This window comes from Mustela erminea, chromosome X, assembly GCF_009829155.1.
Source record: "Mustela erminea isolate mMusErm1 chromosome X, mMusErm1.Pri, whole genome shotgun sequence".
NCBI lineage: Eukaryota > Metazoa > Chordata > Mammalia > Carnivora > Mustelidae > Mustela > Mustela erminea.
In genome coordinates, this window is record NC_045635.1 from 58,575,934 (window position 1) to 58,595,983 (window position 20,050).

General features: G+C 41.8%; 1 protein-coding gene across 2 annotated transcripts in view; it reads right to left on the reverse strand.

Moving 5' to 3' along the window:
- Positions 1–916: 916 nt before the first annotated feature.
- Positions 917–20,050, reverse strand: part of TEX11 (testis expressed 11) — a 314,592-nt gene continuing 295,458 nt past the window's right edge. For both annotated transcript variants that reach the window (XM_032331343.1, XM_032331342.1), the window contains 2 exons: positions 1,764–1,928; positions 917–1,158 (listed from right to left, as the gene is read on the reverse strand). In XM_032331343.1, coding sequence (XP_032187234.1) covers positions 1,087–1,158; positions 1,764–1,928 — 237 coding nt within the window. In that variant the 3' untranslated portion in view covers positions 917–1,086. The remainder of the gene's footprint in view (positions 1,159–1,763; positions 1,929–20,050) is intronic.

The following is a 20,050-nucleotide window of genomic DNA, read 5'->3' on the forward strand; positions in this document are numbered from 1 at the left end:
ATGGAGCAAGATGTCTACAAATTAATCTCAAATGGTTTAGAAAGAAACACAAAGAGAGTGATAAAGCAATGTGGTAAAATGTCGACATACAGGGAAGCTGGGTGAAGGGTGGATGGCAGTTCGGTGTGCTTATCTTCATCTTTTCTGTAAGTATGAAAATGATTTCAAAATCAAAAGTTAAACACTGTTTAAAAAAAAAAAAGTTAAGCACTGTTAATATAAATCAACTGGGGGGAAAAGCCAATGTGACCCTGCATTACTTGCACTAATGTGAGTCTAGCCAGAATGAGGCTGCTGAACTCTTATGTGGGTCAGACCTCACTGGAACGTGGGATTTGGTTCCTGGAAGGTGAGGGGCCTGGATCAGATGAGGAACCGCGCTGAGGGGGTCTGGGAATGTTCGACCAGAAGAAAAAGCCAGGAGGATAGGGAGGTGCTTGACGTCTGTCTTCAGTTCTCCAAAGGGCATCTGGGACAGAGAAAGCAGACTGCTACAGGGAGACAAATCTCTGTTCAGTATGAGGAAGAGCTTTTTACCAATCAGAGAACAAAAAAGGGGGATTGAGCTATTTTGGGAGCTCTGGGTCATAGGATGGAGATGCTCTGATAGAGGCGGGACTACCCATTCTTATCAAGCGAATTTATGAGTCTGCTCAATTCTGGGCCCAGTAATAACTAAGGTCCTTCTGATGCAGAGTCCATGGTTCTCTGTTTATCTTCAGGTGGTGAGAATTTGAGCCCTTCAGGAATGAGACGCACCCTGTGTCGGACTCTGATGAACATCTCCTTCTGTTCACATGGGGCATGACTCATCCTGCTTTCATGTGGGGCTATTTCAATACATAACATCCTTAGCACCTTGGAAAATTTATTTGTCCCCCAGAGATGAGCTGGTCACTGCAGTAAAAGTCAAAATGCTTTTATTTTAGAAAAATGTCATCTAACAACATGAAAATAGGACCTGAGAAAACAGAAAAACACACTTAGCAGAAAGTTTGGCAGGAACTTAAATGCTCCACATCTCAGGACCAAACACCTTCAGGTTGCTGGCAGCCTGCCTGCTCATATTCCTTGTCCCAGCACTTCTCACTCTTCATTAAAAAGTGAGCCCTTTTTTCGATCCAGTGCTTCCACAAGCTCACTATACAGAATGTTCACCTGGGAAAGAGAACAGCAGGTAGATTTCCTGAGACACAGGGAGATGTGGCACAGCTTCCCCGATTCTTAAGGGGAAGCGGGACCCCATCGCATAAGGTCCGTTCACTTGGGACAGTCAGCTGTTGTAAGGGAGAAGGTGCTTAAAACATAAAATATCCTTTGTTCTTATTTGGTAGCAAGACTTTTTTTTCCCCCACCAAGCCTCTCCTGGTTAGCTAGTGGCCTAGATGTCTGCAACCCGGACAACCCCCTGGAGAAAACACCTCCAGAAACCGTCACTGTTGGCCCAATGGGCATCCTTCCCTACTTACACTGGCACGGACAGTGATGCACCCTTCCAGAATTCTGTCTTGGCATTCTTCTTAGATTCCACTTGCTCTCCCCAGGCTCCCCACTGACACCAAGTTCACCATCCTCCCTGGTTTTCGCTCTAACACGTTACTGTTTATAGTCCCCTCTCGCAGTTCTATGGAACCACTGTGAGGAACAATGATCAGAATCCTTTCCCAGCCAAGGAAAGTAGGGCTGAGTCTTTACCAGGTGCCCAGATAGAACCTCTCTGCTCCCCAAGTCATTCTATCGATCCCTACCCTCTCCCTCCTCACCTGAGTTTCGTAGCTTCTCTTGAGGGAGCCAAGGTGGTCCAGAAAACGCAAGGCTAGGCCACACCATTTTTCTGCAGATACATACTTTCTCCTGCCATACATATATATGCCGGTGTTCCAGGACTTGATCATCAGCCAGAGAATCTCTGCTTCTGGGTAGCCTTCCTGAAATCCAAGAACAGTGTCAGCACCATGCCCCATTATTATTAAACAAACAGTGGGTGCGCTATTAACACCAAGGAAAGAGCCACAGCCTCCATGAACAATCCCAAGCTCCTTGGGAGTAGGAGGAGAGCATCTTGAAGGTTTGTCAGCTCTAGAATGCTCCACAGCAAGGTCTCATAAAGTGATATGTAAACTGAAAAAGCACCAAGGCCCACTTGGACTGAATCTTGGTCTCCCTGATGCAGGAGAAAAACCCTATATCTCGTTGGGGACACCCCTTGGTGCTGTCCTCAGTCTATTATCTCCAATTCTCAGAGAAGCTTGTCAAGAAGCAGTTTTATTGAATCTATTCATTTCCTTGACCTGAATCATCAGTGTGTATTCAGAATAGAAATTATATTCATCTTTAGGTTTTGCATATATAGAGAGATTTATTTTAAGAAACTGGCTCCCACAATTGTGGGGGCTGGCAAGTTGGAAGTCTGTAGGGTAGGCCAGCAGGCTGTATATTCAGGTAAGAGATGATGTTGCAATCTTGAGTCTGAGATCTGTAGGGCAAGCCAGTGGGCTGGAGACTTGGACAGGATTTCACTGTTACAATCTTGAGACAAAATTCCTTCTTTGGACAATCTCAGTTTTTGCTTTATTTTGGAAGGTAATCTGTTTTATTTAAAGTCAACCAACTGTAATAAAAAAATACTAATCTTTTGTGCTGATAACACGTAGCTAGCTATGAACAAAAGGGGCCATTTCTAAGACGGTCCCTTCACTAAAGGGTAGTTTTTAATGTGGCTGATGGCGAGATTTTGCAATAATGAAAAGGTTAGTTTGAGGAGCTACTTTCCAAGTTCTTGTATAGGAGATGGACCCCAAAGGGAGCATTCACGTGCTCAATTCAGGTTAAAGCCCTGTGTCTACACAACAGGCCCCTGAAGGGGGAAATGTGACAGAAGACTTGGGCTGAAGTTTCTTGGGAGTGTCTGTGATGTCTCAGCTGAAATTCTTTCACTCGTTTGGGTCTATAGAAATCACCATGCATAAAACACTCTGAGAATGAGGGTGCTAAGAGGGATAAAACAAAGCTCTTATCCTAAAGGACACATAGTGCCTTTGGGGAGACAAGGCATCCATGTACAGAGAGGACTACACAAGGTATGCGAGTAAGGACTAGTCAGAGGGACACGGGCATTAGGCGCTCTGACTCAGTTAAAAAAAAGAAAAACCAAAGGAGCATTAGACTGGCACAGTCAGAGAAGGTCTCAAATGCCACCCTGTCCCTGTCCACTCAGTAAACGCCTCTTCTTTCTTCAAATTCACAAGCTGAGTCAGGTGCTCCTTTCTCTCTGCTTCCATAGCAAGCTTTACACCCCTCTAATACCTCTATCATCTTGCTTTGGTACCATTTCTGTGTTCATCTCCTCCGCCAGACAGCTGAGTTCTGGGAGGTGTAGGGCAGTTTTCTCGCTCACCTTGGTGTCCTCAGAGTCGCACACCACGCCTGGCACATCAGAGGGGCGCAACAGATGTTTGACGGATGCATGCATGAGCGAATGAGTCAACACCCAGTCCAAGGCTCCCTCCTCCATGAGCCACTGCCTGAGCCCCCATGGCCCTCTGCACGCAGCACTACAGCAGCGCTTTCTGACACCGTGTTGTCCGTCTCCCCTACGATGCCGGGACTTCCTTGAAGGCAGCACAGCATCTACCTTCATAAAGTCACAGCCTGGCACAGTGTCTGACAGGGCTGCGACTGTAACTGAACAACCAAATGACTGAACAAACAAACCCGGCCTTAGGGCAGAGGAGAAGGAGCTAGAAGAGATGATCTGAAGCTCCACAACAGGCAAATGCACAGAAAGCATATGTGCGGCTGTCAGGGGCGGGGGTGGGGAAGAATGGGGAAGGGCGGCTGGTGGTTACAGGGGCTCTTCAGAGTGATAGAAATGTTACAGAATCAGACACTGATGGTGCTTGCACAATATATACCCAAACCCACTGAACTGGATGCTTGAACACCGTGAGTTTTATAATATATGAATTATGTCTCAATTAAAATTATAATGTAGACCTACAGAGAAAGAGGATTCCATGTGGGCAGAACAGAACAAATAAAGACCCGGACTTGCTTGAGGCTGTACACGTCTCAGGAGGACTAACCCCTGTTTGGCCTAAGTGGACAATTTATGTAGGGAAATTAGTGGGAAACAGGACGAGAAATGTGGGCTAGGGCCACCTAAGCATGTCCTAAAAGCTTTTCCTCAGAACATTAGTGTCATGAAAAACAGAAGGTCAATAAAAACCATCACATTAGTTCATTATGCATTTTAGGAAGTTTTACAGAAAAGACATCATGTGACTGTGCTTAATACAGGGCACGGAGACCATTTGCTGACATCTTGTGGAATGTAGTACATGAAACACTGGCCTGGAACATAAAGCGTTTTGCATCAGCAGCCACAGATTTGGGAATTTATTCTGCCAGTAATGAGATAACACTGAAAGTTTCTGAGAAGGGAATGGATAATGATGAAATTAGAGTCTAAGTAAGAGTGAAAGGCCAGTGGTGTTTAGAATGGACGTAAGTGTGAGAAAACAGTGAGACCTGTTCAAATGGAATTGTTACGGATGAAGTGGTGAGGGCAGGAACTAACATGGCGGCAGTGGAAGGGTGTAAGAAACATTCTGGAGGAAGAATCCATAAAACCTGGGAACTGCTTTGATACGGGAGATGAAAGATAGATCAATTGAAAATGGCTCAAAAGTACATAGTTTAAGTGGCTGAGAGAATGCTGATACCATTGAAAGAAGAAACTGAAAGATGATTCTGGGGATACAGGATCAAGATAATGATAAGCTCTCTTTTAATCATGTCGGGCCTGAGGTAGCTTTGGGAGACAGGTAGGCTGTTGCAGGTATGGATTGGAACTTAGGTAATACTTGAAGTGTATCAATTCCCCTGAAGGACAGAGTTACAGAATGCAGAGAAGAAAAGAGCAGAGAATCATGGAAATGTTCACAGTTGGGTGGAAGAGTGAAATGACAATGCAGAGGAATGGTGTGAAAATAAAGGACAAAGGAAAAAATTCCAGTGAGGAGGCAGTGGCTAATAATGCGGGCCAGGGTAAAGACAGAGGCCACTAGATTTGTTAGCAGTTGGTAACTCGTGGTGCTGCTGACTACAGCGTGGCTAAAAGGGCAGAGAGTGAGGGAAAGAGTGGTTCAAGGTGAGGACAGACAGAGAGCTGGGACCTTGTAGGTCACATTCAGAAGTTTGGTCCTTAAGAGCAGTGGGAAACTACAGAAGAAGATTAAGCAAGGTAAAAGCATCATTCTGTTCACTTGGTGGAAAAGAAAGCGAGAGATGCAAGGAGACCAGCTAAGTGTTTCCTACAGTAGCTGAGGCAAAGATGGTAACTTTAACAAGGTTGGTCATGTTAGAGGATGGGAAGACGTGAATGAGTCTGAGATATTTAGGAGGCAGAGCTGACAGGACTTGGTGATAGATGTCTGGCTTGGGCAACTAGAAGAACGACAATACCATTCAATGAGTTAGGAAACAGCAGAGGAGTTTTATTTTCCTTTGTATTAGCTGCCCTCATGTCCAGCATTGCTCAGGAGAATCTTACCCTTCAATAAAGTAATGCATCAGCGCAGCTACTCACCCCAAAGTGACATAGACTGGCCTAGGTGAAATTCAAGTCAATGATGGCAAACAGAGGTGTTCGCTCTTAGGACTTTCTGCGGCTCATAATTGAAGCCAGTTTTTTCTGACCTCACCATCTTAATAAATGCAGCAGTCATACATATCTCTAACAAAAAAAGGTGTTCTGGAATGCGATGACTGTCTCTTTAGGTTCTCCCTCGGGGCTCCTGAAGTGATTATTGTGCACATTAGTTTTAATTGAGATATAATTCAAGTACCATACAATTTACCTATTTAAAGTATCAATGGTTTTTGGTATATTCACAGAGTTCTGCAATCATTGCCACAATTTAGAACATTTTTATTCCCTTTAAATGGAACCCTGTGCATGGTAGTCACTCCCCAATTCCCCTCAAACTCCCCCCACGTCCCTTGGCAACCACTAATCTAATCCCTTGCTCTAACAGACTGGCCTACCCTGGACATTTCAGATAAATGGAGTCATGCAGTATGTAGTCCTTATAACTGGCATCTTTCACTTAGCATAATGCTTTGAAGATCCATCCAAGTTGTAGTATGTGTCAGTAACTGATTTCTTTTTATGGCAAAGTCTGTTTCCTTCACATGTGAAGCTTCTTATGTTGCTTCTCAGGACACAGCCTCTGTTCTTATAGACTGCCCTTACTCCGGGGGGAAAAATCTCTAGATCCCTGCTCCAGAGTTTTGGCGGCGGGAGGGGGGACAGTGGACCCATTTCTTCCAAGTGATACACCTGCTTTTAGAGTAGGGTATTGGGTAAGGTGGTAGTCTCAGTGCTCTTGGCTGGCTTCTTTGGGTGGGGAACCTCTGCCCTAAGAATTAGCTGGGGCAAGGGTCCCAGTGGTGACTTGCCTGAAGTAGATCCTTTGCCCAATAAGTGGGGGCTGGGAAAAGGAAGGGAGGCCTCACTCTTGGCCATACTTGCCAAAAATTTAACCTCTGTAGCTTGGCACTGAAGGTCGATAGTATGTGCTGACACCCTGGGGTTCTTTGTGGGACATCATATCCTTTGATTGGGAGGCTGAGGGGAATGGGAACATTTTCTCCTTGGCCACACTTTCCTGGAGTGGAGTTTCCATCATGCTGAGCTGGAGGTGGGGCAGGGAGTGAGTGGGTCATGGCTCAAGTAGCACAGGCACTTAAGGTTCTTACCAACATTTAGTAGATTTTCTTGAATAGATCTTTTGTTATCTGTATGTTCTTAAAATAATTTCTAAAGACTTCAGTTTTTTTTCTTTTCCTTCTTTTAAAAGATTTATTTATTTTTAAAGATTTTATTTATTTGAGGGGGGGAGAGAGAGAGAGAGAGAGGGAAAGCATACAGGAGTGGGGGAGTGGCAGAGGGAAAAGCAGACTTCCCGCTGAGCAGGGAGAGCCTGAAGTGGGGCTCTCTCCCAGGACCTGGAAATCATGACCTGAGCCAAAGGCAGATGCTTAACCAACTGAGCCACCAGGCACCCATAGATTTATTTACTTTTATTTGAGAAAGAGAGAGCACAAGAGCGTGCATGCTGGCGGGGGGAGGGACAGAGGGAAAGGATCCTCAAGCAGACTTCCTGCTGAGTGAGGAGCCTGATGCAGGGCTCAAGCTCACAACCCTGAGATCATGACCTGACCTGAAATCAAGAGTTGGATGCTTAACCAACTGAGCCACCCAGGTGCCCCCAGTTGACTTTTCTATAACTTTCACCAGTATGGCTGTGGAAAATGCCCAGTCAGATTCTCATACCGCCATTACAGAGGTGGAAGTCTCTAGAAACCTCCTTTTATTGATAAAGAAACTGAGGCCAAGAGATTCAGTGCCATCTGCTCAGAGCCACACAGTATGTTTGTGGCACAGATAAGAGTAGAAGCCAGGGGCACTCACCAGCCTTTGACTGGTTACCATCTATATTTTTAGTATTTTCCCAAGTACACTCTCTAATTTAGTGGAAAATCTCTCCATTTTCACCTGATGTTAACAAAGAAATATACTTTTGTTTATATAGATTTCCTTGATTAATTCTGTTGTTGAACAGCTTCTGCATGTGTTTCTTAGCCAACTGCATGTCTTCTTTTGTAGCTTACTTACCTACAAAAAAAAAAGCCATCGCTTTTGCTCATTTTTTTCTGGTGTTGGCAATTTCTTTCTTATTGATTTTTAATTTAAAAATGGACACATAGATGAATGGAGCAGAATAGAGACCCCAGAAATAAACCCATAATTATACAGTCAATTAATCTACGACAAAGGAGGTAAGAATATACAATAGGGGAAAAGACAGTATTTTTAATAAACAGTGCCAGGAAAACTGGAGAGCCACATGCAAAAGAATGAAACTGGACCACTTTCTAACACCATATGCAAAACCAAACTCAAAATGGATGAAAGACCTAAATGTGAGACCTGAAACCATAAAAATCCTAGAAGAGATCATAGGCAGTACTTTCTCTGACACCAGCCATATCAACATTTTTCTAGATGTTTCCTAAGGCCAGGGAAACAAAAGCAAAAATAAACTATTGGGACTGCATTTAAATAAAAAGCTTTTGCACAGCAAAGGAAACCATCAACAAAATAAAAAGACAACCTGATAGATACGAGAAGATGCTTGCAAATGATCTATCTGGTAAGGTGTTAATATCCAAAATAATATGAAAATGTACACAACTCAACCCCCAAAAAACAATGATTAAAAAATGGACAGAGGACCTGAGTAAACATTTTCCAAAGAAGACCTACAGATGGCCAACAGACACATTAAAAGATGTTCAACATCACTGATCATCAGGGAAATGCAAATCAAAACTCCAATGAGGTATCACTTTATACCAGCTAGAATGGCTAAAATCAAAATGACAAGAAATAACAACTATCGGTGAGGATGTGGAGAAAAAAGGAACCCTCATGCATTGCTGGTAGGAATGCAAACTGGTGCAGCCACTGTGGAAAGAAAACAGTATGAAGGTCCCTCAGGAAATGAAAAATAGAAATACCATATGATCCAATAATTCCAGAACTGGGTATTTACCCAAAGAAAACAAAAACACTAATTCAAAAAGATATATGCACCCCTATGTTTACTGCAACATTATAGCCGAGATATGGAAACAACCTATGTGTCCACTGACAAACAAATGGACATACACACACACACACACACAAGAATATTACACAGCTATAAAAAAGGATGAGTTTATGCCATTTGAGACAACATGAATGGATGGACCTGGAAGGTATTATGCTAAGTGAAATAAGTCAGACTGAGAAAGACAAGTATCATATGATTATACTCATAAGTAGAACCTTTAAAAAACCCCGAACAGGGGCACCCGAGTGGCTCAGTGAGTTAAAGCCTCTGCGTTCGGCTCTGCGTTCTGGGATTGAGCCCCATGTCGGGCTCTCTGCTCAGCGGGGAGTCTGCTTCCTCCTCTTTCTCTGCCTGCTCTCTGCCTACTTGTGATCTCTGTCAAATAAATAAATAAAATCCTTAAAAACAAAACAAAACAAAACCCCAAACAAATGAATAAACAAACAAAAAAGCAGAACCAAACTTATAAATACAGAGAACTAGGGGCACCTGGTTGGCTCAGTGGGTTAAAGCCTCTGCTTTCAGCTTGGGTCAAAGCCTCTGCCTTCAGCTTGGGTCGTGATCCCAGGATCCTGGGATCGAGCCCCACACCGGGCTCTCTGCTTGGCGGGGAGCCTGCTTCCCCCTCTCTCCCTCTCTGCCTGCCTCTCTGCCTACTTGTGATCTCTGTCTGTCAAATAAATGAAATAAATAAAAATCTTTAAAAATACATACATACATACATACAGAGAGCTAACTGATGGTTGCCAAAGCGGAGAGAGGCAGGGTTGGGCAAAAGGGATGAAGGGGAGAAAGGGATATAGGCTTCCAGTTATGGAATGGATCAGTCATGGATAAAAGGTGCAGCATAAGGATTACAGTCAGTGATACTGTAATAGTGATATAATGGGACAGATGGTAGTTACACTTGTGCTGAACACAGGATAATGTATAAAACTTGTCAAATCACTAAGTTGTACACCTGGAACTAATATAACATAGTGTATCAACTTAAATTTAAAAATAAATAGAAATGATACAAATATTTTATCATTTAAGCCTATGGCATATTTTAAAGCTTTCTGTGGTATCTTGGGTCATTTATTAATTTATGTAACTGAGGGGCACCTGGGTGGCTCAGTTGTTAAGTGTCTGCCGTCAGCTCAGATCATGATCCCAGGGTCCTAGGACTGAGTCCCACATCAGGTTCCCTGCTCAGCAGGGACCCTGCTTCTCCCTTTCCCTCTGTCACTCCCCCTGCTTGTGCTTGTGCTCTCTGTTTCAAGTAAGTAAATCAAATCTTTTTAAATATTTAGGTAACTGAATCTATTTTTTTTCCTGCACCAGCTTCTGGATTGGTCCTCTCCATCCCATAATTAAAAAATGATTTTCCTGGGGCGCCTGGGTGGCTCGGTGGGTTGGGCCGCTGCCTTCGGCTCGGGTCATCATCTCAGGTTCCTGGGATCGAGTCCCGCATCGGGCTCTCTGCTCGGCAGGAGGCCTGCTTCTCTCTCTCTCTCTCTCTCTGCCTGCCTCTCCATCTACTTGTGATCTCTCTCTGTCAAATAAATAAATAAATAAAATCTTAAAAAAAAAAACAAAAAAAAAATGATTTTCCTATATTTTCTCCTAATACCTTCCTATCTGTGATTTTGTTTAGTTCTTCTTTAATTTTTTTAATTTTAATTTTTAAAGAATTATTTATTCATTTTAGAGAGAGAGAAAGAGAGAATACGTGTGAATGAGGGGAAGGGCTGGGGAGAGGGAGAAAGAGAGCATCCCAAGCAGATGTGGGGCTCTATCCTATGACCCTGAGGCTGAAATCAAGAGTCAGAGGACCAAGTGACTAAGCCACCCAGGTGCCCCATAGTTGTTTTTGTTTTTTTTAAGATTTATTTATTGATTTGAGAGGAAGGAAGAGAGAGAAAGCACGAGCCAGGGGAGGGGCAGAGATCAAATCCTTAAGCAGACTCCCCACTGAGTGCAGAGCCAGACCTAGGGCTCAATCCTAGGACCCTGAGATCATGACCTGAGCCAAAATCAAGAGTCAGGATCCTAACTAACAGAGACACCCAGGTGCCCCTCATGTTTTGTTTTTGTTTTTGTTTTTTTTTAAAGATTTTATTTATTTATTTGACAGACAGAGATCACAAGTAGGCAGAGAGGCAGGCAGAGAGAGAGAGAAGGAAGCACGCTGCCCGCTGAGCAGAGAGCCCGATGCGAGACTCGATCCCAGGACCCTGAGATCATGACCTGAGCTGAAGGCAGCAGCCTAACCCACTGAGCCACCCAGGCGCCCTCATGTTTAGTTTTTAATCCATCTGGATATTCCTTCTTTTGGTCTTCATTTTTCTGCATGGTATGAAGTAAAAAACAGTATGAATACTTACCACTTATATACTTCTCATTATGTGCTAGACAGCTCTCAAAATATTTTACACATATTGATAATTTAGTATTACTAGTAATACTGTAAAACAGGCACTATTTTTATTTTGTAGATGAGGAGACATAGGCACAGAGTGAGGTGATGTGACCAAGGTCATACAGCTAATAAAGGGAGTGGCCAGATTCTAAGCAGGTAGTCTAGCTCCTAAGTCTGTGTTCAACCACTGTGTTATAGTGCCTCTCAGTTTAAAGGTAAGGATTGGCTTTACTTTTTAAATTGTCCTTAAGTCATTTTTTAAATAGACCATCTTTTTCTTGGTGATCTGATATACTTCCTTCATTGCATACCACATTCTCATATATATGTGGGTCTTTTTCTGGGCTTTATCCTCTTCTATTATTATTTGTGTTTTTGTTTAATATCATGCTTTCAAAATTATAATACATTATAATTCTTACATTTTTTCAGACAAATCTCCCCTTTGCTTATTTTTTTGGGGGTAAGAATTTTAGCATCATCACATTTCATTCAAAAGATCCTATTAAGAGGGGTGCCTGGGTGGCTCAGTGGGTTAAAGCCTCTGCCTTCAGCTCAGGTCATGATCTCAGGGTACTGGGATCGAGCCCCGTATCGGGCTCTCTGCTCAGCCGGGAGCCTGCTTCCCACCCCCTTCCCACCCCCCTCCCGCCCTTGCCTGCCTCTCTGCTTACTTGTGATGTCCGTCAAATAAATAAATAAAATCTTTTTTAAAAATCCTGTTAAGAAATCCTATTGAGGGGCACCTGGGTGGCTCAGTGGGTTAAGCCTCTGGCTTCGGCTCGGGTCTGCGATCAAGCCCCATATGGGGCTCTCTGCTCAGCAGGGGGCCTGCTTCCCCTACCCCGCCCCCGCCTGCTTCTCTGCCTACTTGTGATCTCTCCCTCTGTCAAATTAAAAAAAAAAAAAAAGTCCTATTGAGGGACGCCTGGATGGCTCAGTCAGTTATGCATCTGCCTTCGGCTCAGGTCTTGATCCTGGGACTGAGTCTCTTTGCTCAGCAGGGAGCCTGCTTCTCCCTCTGCCTGCCCCTCTCCTTGCTTTTGCTCACTCTCTCTGACAAATAAATAAATAAAATCCATTAAAAAAAGAGAGAAATACTATGGAGATTTTTATTTTGATTGAATTTAGGGAAACTGAGTCCTATTAAGCCTTCTCAAGTCCTATTCCCATTCCATCGCCATGTCCAGGAACATGGTATATATTCCATTTGTTGGAGACCTGTGACATTTTTAGAGCAGAAAGGGAAGATCTGCAGAAAGACCAAGATTGAAAATAATGGAGTACTAGTAAAGTGCTTCAGGAGGTATAGGAAGTTTAAACTCACATGTATAAGACTGCAGGAATATCTCTTCTTTTGAGAAAAAGGTTAAGATGAGTAAATAAGTACAATGGCAGAATGTTATGGTTGACACATGGGCCATGGGGGAACTCATACTTAATGTCCTTAACATGAATCCATGGACAGTTTTGAGAACTGGACAGTTCTGTGCTTTTTTTTTTTTAGAATTTATTTTTGTTTTTTTCATAATTAACATATAATGTATTATTTGCCTCAGGGGTATAGGTCTGTGATTCATCAGTCTTACACAACACTCAGCTCTCTGTGCTTTTCTCTAGTGATTCTGCTTATTAATATCAGGAGAAGAACTGATGGCAGTGGGTCATAAGATTAGGAAAAAAAATGAAACAGCAGGCATTACCAAAAAAAGTAAAAAGAAAAGGAAAAAAGAAGAGGAAAAAAGGAATGTAGTTAGAATGGACTATAAGAGTATGGGAAGAGCTGAGCTATTTGAAGTCCAAATGAGAGCAAAGAATGGGTGTGGGGAAGTAAGAGAGATTATAGTAACTAGAAAAAAAACTTTTGAGATGACAATCTCGGAAATGGAGGTTATAAGGGGGTACAGATAGTGGCTAAAGAAGAGCAAAGACCCGTGTGGTGAAAAACCAAAACCAACCCCCCACCCCCACCACCATGAAGTGGATGGAATGATAACATGGATGCCAAAGTCATTTAGGATAATAAACTTAAGTTACCAAGGAAGGAAAAATTGGGCTCAGAAAATGCTAATTCATGACAACACTGATAATGAAGAGACAGAAGACACAGATTTTAAGTGACGAAAAGCAGCAGGAAGACAGTGTGTAAAAAGCACAAAGTGATAACAGGAAGCAAGGATTCAGGTAATTTAGTTCCTTCTTCTGCCAAGAAAAAGGCAGTGGAGAAGATGAGCCCTCCACAAAAATGATTAAAGAGGGACATGTTGTCTTGAGGGAAGATCCTGCTTTGTTCTAAGAGGAAGAAGGGAGAAGAGGTGAAGACTGATAATACGGAGAATATTGCCTACAATTCTGTCAGGGGAAACACTATCTTTTTGGGGAGTCTGGATGAAGTTATAGATAATCCTGAGAGTGAGGGTAGGGATTTAGAAAATGCAGAGCTATTAGAGATTTTGGGTGAGGGGCGGAGGAGACTTGGGGAAAAAGGAGTGATGTAGCAAAGTCTGTGTTTTAGGGAGATATATTTAATAAGGATGAATAGGCAGAACTGGAGAAGAGAAGAAAGAGTTAGAGACTACTTAGGAAACTAACTACAGAAATCCAGAAGAGGCATGCTATCTAAGCTTGGATGAAAGATATCTTTGCATTAACCTCAATTTCAGCTACAATGAGATGTGAAGCTTGAAAGAAGAAAAATTTGATGAAGGAAAAACCCCAGGACCACTGTGCTATGAAAAGTGCTCCAGGTTCAACTCTGAGCTCTGCTCTTGCATAGCTGCATGAGCTCGTGTAAGATATTTAATCTTTCAAGGCCCCAGTTTACAAAATAATAAAACTGAAATAGGTCAACCTTAAAGATCATTCGTTTCAGTTCCAAATTCTATCAGTCAATGAGTGAAGCTTTACACCTTTCATTTCCTTCAGATTTCCTAAGTCTTGTTTATAAACTGTTGTAAGACTGGCAGAAGTAGTAATTCTGTCAGTACTAAACATGAAAGGAAAGATGATACAGACAAACAGACAAGCAGTGTTTCTCAAATTTCACATGCATACAAGTCACTTAGGGATACTGTTGAAATGCAGATTCTGATTCAGTTGATCTGGGATGGGGCCTGAGATTCTACACTTCTCACAAGCTCCCAAGAAATGCTAATGCTACTGGTATGTGGACTATACTCTGAGGGGCAAACTCCTAGAAAGTATAGCTCAGTAGTCTGAATCACCTTAGCTTCCTTTGGAAAAGAAATGAGGCTGCTTCCTTCTGGGCTTCCTGACGGCTATGCAACATGCCTTGGTGACTCTGTGACTCAGAAGTCATCTGTGAGATTTGGTTTGTCGCTTTTATTTGAGTATAGGGCTTTTCCCCTATTACCTATGCTTTTGTATGATCATAAAAATGAACCAGGGAACTTCCGCTTCTATGAGATGGAGTAGATGCACTTATCCCTACTCCTTCTATGAAATACAACAAAAACCCTAGATATTACTCATAAAATAACCAGAAGACTCCAAAAAGACATTTTTCATAAAACAAATATAAGAAGACTCCAAAAGGTAGAGATGAAGAAAGACTGACTAGGAAAACTGGGGCCAAGGAATGATACACTGGTTGAGTTCCCTAGGTTTTCAGTTGCTTCATATATCTGAGTGTTGGTACAAGAGATGCCAACAGGAATAGACAAACAAAAGCCCCAAGAAAAGTCTGTTCTCTCTTGACAAAGTACCACGAAAAGGGCAGCAATGCAAGACAGAAAACCTTTAGGTGTTAACTATTCCATTAGAGCTGAACATCACAGAAAAAACTGTGGTCCCAGCCCCACCCACCCCAGCAAAAGCCAAGTGGGGAGCCTAAATTTCTATCCTTGTGAGAGTGTAATGATGCACCCCAGCCACTGCCTGCATGGTATCAGAGAATGACAGGGAGACAAGACTTTAATACCCAATGGCTGGAAATGAGGCATTTCTCCTACCCCCCTGAAGTATTAGTGGAACCTAGACTTCCACCCCAGAGAAGGTGGAGCCACGGAGGAACAAAGTCTGCAAACATTTGTGAAGAGGCAGGACTTTAACCATCACACAGCAGATAATGAGACCACCCCAACCACAGAGTTAGTGGAGGCCATGTGGGGCACCATCTCCACCCAGTAATAACAAGGAATCCTCCCCCTTATGAGTGGTGGCCAAGTGGGGAACCTGAGCATCTATTTCCACCTGGAAATTATAAGACCAAAGTCTCCTCCCTGGCATAGCAGTGTCAGAGAAATACACCTAAAATAGAAGGTTCAAATGAGATCCAGAGTCTCATAAACATAATATGGAAATGTCCAGGTTTCAGTAAGAAATTACTCCTCAAACCAAGAACTAGGATGAACTCAGACTGAAAGAAAAAAAAAAAAAAAAACAATCAACTGATGCCAACACCAAGATGATAGAAATGTCACAATATCTGACAAAGAGTTTAAAGTAACCATCATAGCACAGTGAAGGAAATAATCAACAAAATTAAAAGGCAACCTGTGGAATGGGAGAAGATACTTGCATATGACATATCTATAAATCCAATACCCAATGCACAAATAATCCAATTAAAAAATGAGAAGACAGGAGGAGACATTTTCCCAAAGACATACAGATGGCCAAAAGACACATGGAAAGATGCTCAACATCACTCATCATCAGGAAAATACAAATAAAAACTATAATGATATACCACCTCACACCTGTCAGAATGGCTAAAATCAACAACACAAGAGACAACAGGTATTGGTGAGGTAGAGAAAAGGAACCCTTCTACAGTGTTGGTGGGAATGCAAAATTGGTGCAGCCACTCTGGAAAACAGTATGGAGGTTCCTCAAAAAGTTAAAAAGAGAACTACCTGGGCGCCTGGGTGGCTTAGTGGGTTAAGCCGCTGCCTTCGGCTCAGGTCATGATCTCAGGGTCCTGGGATTGAGTCCCGCATCGGGCTCTCTGCTCGGCGGGGAGCCTGCTTCCCTCTCTCTCTCTCACTCTGCCTACTTGTGATCTCTCTCTGTCAAATAAATAAAATCTTAAAAAAAAGAGAGAACTACCCTATGATCCAACAACTGCACTACTAAGTATTTACCCAAAGAGTACAAAATACTAATTTGAAGGGATATATGCACACTGATGTCTATAGCTACATTATCTACAATAGCCAAATTATGGAAAAAGCCCAAATGTTGACTGAAGAATGGATAAAGAAGAGGTGGTATGTATGTATGTGTGTATATATATATGTATGTATGTGTATATATATATATATATATATATATATATATATATACATACACAGGTGTATATATACATACATATATATATGTATAGACATATATGTATATATATAGACATATATATATGTGTATATATATAGACAGACATATAGACATATATATATACTATACATACACAATGGATCAAAAAGAATGAAAGCCTGCCATTTGCAATGATGGGGATGGAACGAGAGTGCATTACGCTAAGCAAAATAAGTCAGTCAGAAAAAGACAAAGACCAAATGATTTCACTCATATATGGAATTTAAGAAACAAAACAGATAATCATAGGGTGGAAAAGAGAGAGGCAAACCAGGAAAGAGCCTCTTAACTACAGAGAACAAACTGCTGGTTACCAGAGGAGAGGTGGGTAAGGGGCTGGAATTTGGTTAAGTTTTCACCCATAATACATAGGTGATGGGGATTAAGGAGGGCACCTGTGATGAGCACCAGGTGTTGTACTGCAGTGCTGAATGACTCAACTACACACCTGAAACTAATATTACACCATATGTTAACTAATGGGAATTTAAAAACTTAAAAAAACCCATCATAAAAATACTTCCATAATGTATATACTTCATAGAAAAAAATAGAAAGTCTCATCAAGAATACAGAAGATATAAAGAAGAACAAACAGAAATTTTAGAACTGAAAAATACACCAGCTGAAATAAAAACCTCCATGAGTATCAGGAAAGATGATGGTTTTAAGGCTGGTGATGAGGAGAGTAATTACCGTGACTTTCAGTGCTTTAATGAAACCTCAGATGTGAGGCCTTCTAGCCAAGCTTCTGTGATTTCACACTATCAGAGAATTTGCTGTATCCCTGGGGCTTGCAGTTTCCTGTAAGTTTGCTGTGGTGGAACCAAGAAAGAAGGCATATGCAGATTTCTACAGAAATTATGATTCCATGAGAGATTTTGAGGAGATGAAGATGGGTGGTATCTTTCAGAGTGCGAAGTGGTTTTGGAATGTAAAGAATTACTTTGGGTTGACTTCCACTGAAGTTGGTCACTGACCTGTGTTCCCGAACTGTGAAACATGAATATTGGGTTATGGATTAGTTTTTCTTGATAAACAACTAACAAATCAAAAAAAAGGAAAAAAAAAAAACCCTTCCATGAATCAGTTCAACAGCAGAATGGAGGTGGCAGAGAAAAGATCAGAGAACTTAAAGAACAACAGAAATTACTCAATCTGAACAACAGAGGGAAATAGACAAAAAATAAGAGAATAAAGCCACCAGGGACTCATGGGACAATGACAAAGATTTTAACCTTCCTGTCATCTGAGTCCTGGAAAGAGAGGACAAAGAGGTTGGAACTGAAAAAAGTACTCAAAGAAATTATGTGTGAAAACTTACCAAATTTGGCAAAAGACATAAACCTACAGATTCACAAAGCTGAGTAAATCCCAAACTAACCAAAGAAATCCACCCAAGACACATCATAGTCCAACTTCTGAAAACTAAAGACAAAAACAAATATTGAAGGCAACCAAAGAAAAACAACACTACTTACAGGAAGAAAACAAGTTAAACATTAGCAGATTTCTCACCAGAATCCCTGCAGGCCAGAGAGGTGACCAGTATTTCTGAAATACTGAAAGAAAAGGATCATCAACCTGGAATCCTAAAACCAACAAAAACATCTTTTGAGAATGACAGAGAGATAGAGACATTATCTGATGAAGAGAAACTATGAGAATTAATCGTCAACAGATCTCTAAGAAAAGGGCTAAAACCAGGGTGCCTGGCTGGATCAGTCAGTAGAGCATGTGACTCTCAATCTCACAGTGGTGAGTTCAAGCCCCATGTTGGGCATGGATCCTACGTAAAAGAATGGCTAAAGGAAGCTCTCCAAACAGAAAAAAAATGGTAAGAAAGGAACCTTGAGGGGCGCCTGGGTGGCTCAGCGGGTTGAGCCTCTGCCTTCGGCTCAGGTCATGATCTCAGGTTCCTGGGATCAAGCGCCACATTGGGTTCTCTGCTCGGCAGGGAGCCTGCTTCCCCCTCCCTCTCTGCCTGCTGCTCTGCCTACTTGTGATCTCTCTCTGTGTGTCAAATAAATAAATAAAATCGTAAAAAAAAAAGAAAGAAAGGAACCTTGCAACATCAAAAAGGTAAAAAAATAGTAAACCTGCTTTTTTTTTTTAAAGATTTTATTTATTTATTTGTCATAGAGAGAGAAGCGAGAGCAAGCACAGGCAGACAGAGAGGCAGGCAGAGGCAGAGGGAGAAGCAGGCTCCCTGCCAAGCAAGGAGCCGGATGTGGGACTCGATCCCAGGACGCTGGGATCATGACCTGAGCCGAAGGCAGCCACTTAACCAACTGAGCCACCCAGGCGCCCCGAACCTGCATTTTTATATAGGTAAATACAATAAGCTTTCCTTCTCCTTTTGAGTTTTCTAAATTATGGTTTAAGGTTGAAGTGAAAATTATTAACACTGATGTGGTTCTAAATGTATGTACAGGAAAATTTAGGACAATTATAAGTTGGGGAGGGTAAGGAGAGAGAAGGTTTCTATTTATTTAAAGATTTTATTTATTTACTTAGAGCACGGGTGTGTAAGAGAGATCGCACAAGAGCAGGGGGTAGGGGCAGAGGGAAAGGGAAAAGCTGACTCCCCACTGAGTAGAGAGCCTGACACAAGGCTGGATCCCAGGACCCTGAGATCATGACCTGAGCTGAAGACAGATGCTTAACCAACCGAGCCACCCAGGTGCCCCGAAAGGTGAAGTTCCTATACTTTACTTGAACTGATAACATGATGACAGCAGTAGACAGTAATAAGTTTTAGACACACACCCACACACACACACCCTGTAGTATCTAAAGCAACCAATAAAAAGCTATACAAAGAAATACAGTTAATAACACTAGAATGAAGCAAAATGGAATTCTTTTTTTTTTTGGCAAAATGGAATTCTAAAAAATGTTCAAGTAATCCACAGGAAGGCAGGAAAGAGAAAAAAAAAAAAAACAGGGCAAAACAAACCAAAAATTTAAGTGGCAGGCTTACTCTTTAAGGGATTGTAATCTAAATATACTGACTAAAAGACACATTAGTGAAGCTGACTAAAAAATGTGCTGCCCATATGCCGTCTATAAGAAATTCACTTCAAATATACAATTATAGGCAGGATGAAAGTAAAAAGATACAAGCAGGTATATCATGTAAACATTAATCAAAAGATAGGAGTGGCAAATATTAGTGATTGTAGCCTTGAGAGCAAAGAAAATCACTAGCTAAACAGAAAGACAATATATACTGATAAAAAGAGGCCACTCTATAAAGAAAATATAGCAATCATAAATGTGTATGCATCCAACAACCCGGTCACAAAATATGTGAAGGAAAAACCAAGAGGAGTGAAAGGAGAGCCAAATAATTCTAGTTATAGTTGGAAACTTCAACATGCCTGCTCAAACACTAACAGAAAAACTAGCCTGAAAATCAGCAAAGATATATAAGAACTTGGCAACACCGTCACCTGGTGGGATCTAATCAACATTTATGGAACAAACATTCTTGCTCTTGTTATCCTCCTAACAAGAACAGGATACATTTTTTTTCAAAGTGCCTGTGGAATAGATACTAAGATCATATCCCAGTCCATAAAATAAATCTCAAAAAATTCAAACAACTGAAATCATACAAACTGTGTTC